General features: G+C 39.5%; 1 protein-coding gene across 1 annotated transcript; it reads left to right on the forward strand.

The window, feature by feature from the left end:
* The first annotated feature begins 175 nt into the window (after window positions 1–175).
* On the forward strand, window positions 176–6,309 carry alg8 (ALG8 alpha-1,3-glucosyltransferase). The gene is made up of 13 exons (XM_035433902.1): window positions 176–590; window positions 1,011–1,089; window positions 1,182–1,375; window positions 1,502–1,611; window positions 1,881–1,948; window positions 2,299–2,425; window positions 3,434–3,537; window positions 3,958–4,078; window positions 4,396–4,535; window positions 4,911–5,050; window positions 5,139–5,236; window positions 5,374–5,446; window positions 5,787–6,309. The coding sequence occupies exons 1-13, from the start codon at window positions 502–504 to the stop codon at window positions 6,016–6,018; spliced, it is 1,575 nt and encodes a 524-aa protein (XP_035289793.1). The 5' UTR covers window positions 176–501; the 3' UTR covers window positions 6,019–6,309.

Below are 6,309 nucleotides of genomic sequence, written 5' to 3' on the forward strand. Positions count from 1 at the left end.
TTGAGGGCAAATGCGCTTGCGGGCCAATTCAATTCAATGTATAAATCCAAGGTGATTTAACAACCAAAGAAAACGTCATCGGTCCATTTTTTTTGTGATCATACATTTTATTATGTGTAGCAGTTTCTGAAACAATGGTTGTTTTGGTCCAGAAGTAGCAGAAATATTTACTAAAATGTACATATTTTACTACATTAATGCATATGTTTACTTCTGAAAAGTTACTGTCGTCAATCGAGTTTCAAAATATCATCGAGGACGTTTTATTTTGCCTTCATTCCCCATTCACATATTAATGAGAGCACCAATGTTTTTCCCTCAACATACGCATACGTAGTACAAGCTTACTTCCGGGACTTCACAAGCTTAGTTTAGCCAAAGAGATTCGAATCTCTTTGGTTTTGCTCAGAGACTGTAAAAAATAGGTTTAGCTCTATCGGATAACTGAAAGCGGGCCTATCTAGATATATATGCATGTCTATGGTTTGTGGGTGAAGTGTCATGGCGGCGCCCATGTCTGAAAGCTGGAGTTGGTTTCTCGCTCTGGCATTTGGAGTCTCCCTTCTGAAATTCCTGCTGATAAACACATAGTAAGCTAAATATTTGATTGACACTGTCAAATAAATCAACTCAAGGTTGACTTAAACGCTATCCGAGTCAGCATGTGTAGTTAACTTGCAAACTACTTAGCACCGCCACGAAGTCATATCCAATAATACGTGTCTTAACCATGGAAATGAATAAAAAATTCACCTAAAAATACCGAGTTGCTGACCAAAGCAGATTAGTTTTTGATGGTTATCTTAGTTAGTTATGTTTGTGCAACGTTTCCGTCACTACTGCTTATCTTACGTTAGCTACCTTGCATATTATCGATATGTGACCAGTGATTGTTTAATGAGAAAAATTGCAACATTACCATGCTTTGCAAATAATGTAGAATATCTGACGTTGTTTGCTTGTGAAAGTTAGCTGGGCATATTTTTAATTAATGTTTCTTTCCCCCACAGTCATTCCACTGATTTTGAGGTACACAGGAACTGGTTAGCTGTCACGCACAGTTTACCAGTTTCGCAGTGGTATTTTGAGGTATGTGTTTATGTTGTGTCACTAGTTCCATCATACCAGTCATGTTTAGTGATTGCATGTTAACACAGTGCTGTTGTTTTTGTTTGCTAAAGGAAACCTCAGAATGGACCTTGGATTATCCTCCTCTGTTCGCTTGGTTTGAATATGGACTGTCTCACATTGCTAAGTATTTTGACAAAGACATGCTGGTAGTGCAGCATCTAAATTACGCCAGTCCTGCCACCATTCTCTTTCAACGACTCTCTGTGATTTTTGCTGATGTTGTCTTCATTTATGCTGTGAAAGAGTGAGTATTTTTTAGGTTCATTTTAAGTGCCCTCTGTACTGCGATGGATTTAGGATTTAGAATTCAGGATTGAAGTTTTGCAAAACACGTTTCCGACACCTTCCCTGATATCCCTGTGTTTGTTAGGTGCTGCAGGTGTGTGAAAGGGAGCAGGGGATCCAGGGACCTTTTCGGAAAGCCCTCCTTTGTACTAGCTGGGCTGCTACTCTGGAACTTTGGACTCCTTATCGTTGACCGTATCCTTAAATCCTATATATTGGCTGTTCTAACCTGAATTTGGAGCATTCGTTATTATTTCATTTTATTTATTTATCTATTAATTAATTAATTAACTTATTTTTTGGAGGGGGGGTGGGGGGTTGTTCCTTTTGCTTTGGTCAACCCCACTGTAGACAGACGCTGAAAATGGCTCTGCTCCAGTAAATAAGTCTATGATTATAGGCTCTGTCTAGGATGCAAAACATTTGAGATGTTTCAGGTTTCAAGGCCTTAAGGTCTTCCACAGATATTCATTTCCAGTACAATGGGTTCTTGTTTGGTGTTCTGCTTCTTTCTGTAGCAAGACACTTCCAGGTACATTTGCTATATTCAGCTATATTTGAGATGATCAGAAGCTGCTAGAAGAGATTTGGAATTCTAATGTAATAAAGATATTGGTAATATTTAAACGGTGGTATTTTTTCCTGATTATTTTGGAAATTCTGATTTTTGAGAACCTAAATGTTTCAACCAGAGCCAGAACTATATGTTGTAAGAACACATATCAACAGTTCTCTTTGACAACTGATAGGAGATACTGTTCCACAGTAAAGCCAAGTACAAATGGCCCCAGACATACAGTGTCTGAGAATCAGTGTTTCCTGATTTATCTGATAAAATCAAATCCCTGCATCCTAACATTTTTGATGCTGCTTGGTCCACAGGGCAGACACTTCGAAGGAGCTCTACTCTTTGCTCTCCTCTTAAACCTGAAGCATATTTACCTATACATTGCACCTGCCTATGGTATCTACCTACTGAGGTCCTACTGCTTCACCAAAGACAGTCCAGGTAAGCTCTCATATCATATTCATTAAAGAATATTCCTTTGAAGCAGATACAAAAAGCAACCACAAAAAGTAATGTGGTTCATTAAGTTTTTTGGGAATGTCACCATGTTTAGTATGCTGTTTTTAATCAGTAACGAGAAGCTGTGCTTTATTGTCAATATAGTCAAGGGCCATGTTGTTTGGCACAACATAACAACAGTGCCATGAAAAAATGTTTGCCCTCATTCTGATTTATTTTATTATTGCATATTTGATATAGTGAATAGTTTCAGATCTTTACACAAAATTTATTATTACACAAAAGGAACCTGAATACACACAAAATGCATTAAATTAATTATTATATAATTTATTTAATGAAAAAAGTTATCAAACACCCATATCACCCATGTGAATAAAGTATAAACTGGTTGTACCACCTTTAGCAGCAATAACTGCATCCAAATATTTCCTTTATTTTTTCATATCGCTGTGGAATTTTAGCCCACTCTTCTTCACAGAACTGCTTTAATTCTGACAAATTGGTAGGTTTTCAAGCATGAACTGCTCGTTTCACATCCTACCAAAGCATCTCTATCAGGTTCAGGTACTTTGACGGGGCCATTCCAAAACTTTAATTTTGTTTCCTTTAAGCCATTCAGATGTGGACCTGCTTTTGTGTTTTGGATCATTGTCTTGCTGCATAACCCGGTTACACTTCTGCTTCACCTCGGACAGATGACTGGTCACTCTCCTTAATAATTCTCTGGTACAGAGCAGAATTCCAGACTTCACAGTTTTGTGTTTACTCAATTTCCGTTTGTCTAACATTACATTTGTCTAATGATCTGAAACCATTCATTGTGCAAGTATGCAATAATAGAGGGAATCGGGAAGGCGGCAAATATTATTTCACGGCGATGTATGTTGTGCATTACAGCGGTGCAGGAATGCTGCATCGACCATTGGTCAGCATACCAGAACTAGAACTATCCATTAATTAACTATTTCCCTTTTTTCTCTTTTTTAGACGGGTCTTTAAATTGGAGGAGTTTCAGTCTTTTCCGGTTAGCAGCACTGGGAGTAATTGTATGCTCTGTGTTCGCGCTGTCATTTGGACCTTTCATTTTGTTGGTAAGTAATTGATATTGTAAAAGTGATTTATTTATTGCTTGATATTGCTTTGCTTATTGTGCCTGTTTTATGCTTATTTTGTAGTACCAAAATAAGCAGAATTAGAGAATTGGAGACAGAATTAGAGATAGACTTATGTTCAGTGGCAAAAGTGATGCAGTCTTGAAGTCTCTGTGTGTTCTGTGAACATTGCTGTACTCAGCTCTTCTACTCTCCTTGCTGTAGAATGTTAAACTCCCATTTTATGGCATTGTATTGCATCCATATTAGTTTTTATATGGAACCCAGAAATGGGAGGGGGGGTGTGGGGGGTGGGGGTACAACATTTTATCTTGCTCTCTAATTAGCATTTCATTATAGGTGCTCTCGAATGTACAGCCATGATTACTTGCTTTCAGGTCTGTTGTTTATGTTTTAAAGGGCCAGCTTCCTCAGGTTTTGTCCAGGCTGTTCCCCTTCAAAAGAGGACTATGTCACGCCTACTGGGCACCCAACTTCTGGGCACTGTACAACATGGCAGATAAAGCGCTGTCCATTCTGGGTACTGCTTCTAATAATAATAATAACAATAATCACCATTATCATCATCATTCCGTTCAGTCATGAATATATGCTATATACAATAGTCAAAAACAAGATAAACAGATAAGACATATGCACAGGTGGGTGGAGAACGCATGAAAGGCTTAACCACCAAGTTGACCACCTTTGGCCACTTATTTTTAAATTAGGAAAATATATAAATCAACTAAACAATACAATTATGTTTGAAAATAATTACAGCAGAAGATTGTGTTTATCTGGTACATTTGTTACTCATGTTGAAAAATTAAGAGATTTTCTTTTTACTTGTTCCAGGTGTAAAACTAAAGCTATTTGATGTCAACAGACTTCCTAAGGCCTCAATGACAGGTGGCCTTGTCCAAGAATTTCAACATTCTGTGCTCCCTTCCATCTCTCCTTTAGCAACACTGATTTGTACTCTGATATCAATACTTGTGAGTATCTTTCATGGTGGACTGTGAACCACCATTCTCTGATGAATATGTGTGTTGGCATCATAATATTAGGTGACTGTTAGAGACTGCTGATTTGTTTGCCAGTAGATTTTTGAAAGATGGTTCAGGTAACTCTACCCTATTAGCAGGGCTGTGATTCTTCCCTGGTTAAATCGGGAAATACTGATTTGCATACCCAAAAGTTTTCTGGGAGTTGTGCCATGGAGTATGAAAGCTGTTGGTGTGTGTGATAATGACATGCCTTTGGTAGAGAGACATTTTGGGTCTGAAAATGAATACTTCCTGATTAACCTGGATAAATTCACCCCTCTTTTCGCTTGTGTAATTTCTCTTTTCTCTTCTTTCTCCCTCAAGCCTGCCGTTGTTAGACTTTGGTTCCGGCCCTCTGGGGCTCGAGGTTTTCTGCAGTGTGTCACCATCTGTGCGTTAGGGTCTTTCATGTTCGGATGGCACGTGCATGAAAAGGCTGTTCTACTGGCAATACTTCCATTAAGGTAATTCCCCCAAGTTACCACCGAGCCCTTATTTTTTTTTATATAGCTTTAAAGAGATAATATTCAAATTTTAAATTTATTTTTGCAGTTTAATGGCAGTAGAGAGAAAAGAGGATGCTGGCATATTTCTGATCTTGGCGACCACAGGTCATTCCTCTCTGTTTCCGCTGCTCTTCACCGCGCCAGGTAAGGTGCTCTCCCTTTAAGTATATAGTACTTTGGTACAGAGTAACTGCATCATTAACACAAAACGATGAACTCGATGAGTTCTGCTGATATGTGTTGAATAACGTGTGATGACTCAAAAGATTCTTGTTTTTCAGAATTGCCCATCAAAATTCTGCTCATGCTGATGTTTTCACTGTTCAGTTTTACTTCATTAAAGGCGCTTTTCAGGTCAGTGTGCATGTTTTAGTGATGGAAATGCTCAGTTGTTCGTAAATTAACATCGGTCAGATTTCTCAGAAGATGGTTTGTTGGAATGTGGCGATTTGTTCGACATGCACTTCCTTTCACTTTCTTTCATCCACTTCCCTGTGGCTTATGGTTTGTGTTACATCATTTTAAAATCATTTCGGACGTGTTTTTGAATTGGTTCAAATCTCTGAATTCACCATAGACCCACCTTCAGTGTTAGAAAACTGCACTACTTTTACTAGACCTATAGTGGACATGTTCTCAGTTTGCAGTCCCATATATTGTAGTAATTTTACTTTTTTTTTTTTTACCCCCACAGACATGAAGGCAGATTGATTAGCATTCCGGAGGCAGTTTATCTCATAGGCTTGATTCCTCTGGAGGTTTTCTGTGAGTTTGTTTACCCCTGGACCACATGGCAACAATCCTTTCCATTCATCCCCTTGCTGGCGACGTCTGTGTACTGCGCCCTTGGGGTCTCCTACTCTTTCATCAAGCTCAACCTGTCATTGCTTAGGACAGAAAAGCCCGGAAAAGACAAATCTCAGTGAGGGGACAGAGAGCGTCTGTGGGCAACAGAAAGTCGACTGTGGCCGGCAGCCGCGCAGGGCGGCACGCGATTGGCTCTTGTGTTGCTCAGGGATGGGAAGGTTTCGGTTGGCCTGGATGAACGCATCTCATCACGCACCATTGACCCCCGCTGGCGTCTGCCTGTTTGCTTTGCATGAAGTCTCTTCCTCAAGCTCCTGTCTGTGTGGGACCAACTCGTAAAACTGCAGTGTGATTAGAAGTGGTGGCCGACCTCACTTGCTGTGGTGGAGAGCATATGCCTGTACGCGTTC

Source organism: Anguilla anguilla, chromosome 9 (assembly GCF_013347855.1).
Source record: "Anguilla anguilla isolate fAngAng1 chromosome 9, fAngAng1.pri, whole genome shotgun sequence".
Classification (NCBI taxonomy): Eukaryota; Metazoa; Chordata; class Actinopteri; order Anguilliformes; family Anguillidae; genus Anguilla; species Anguilla anguilla.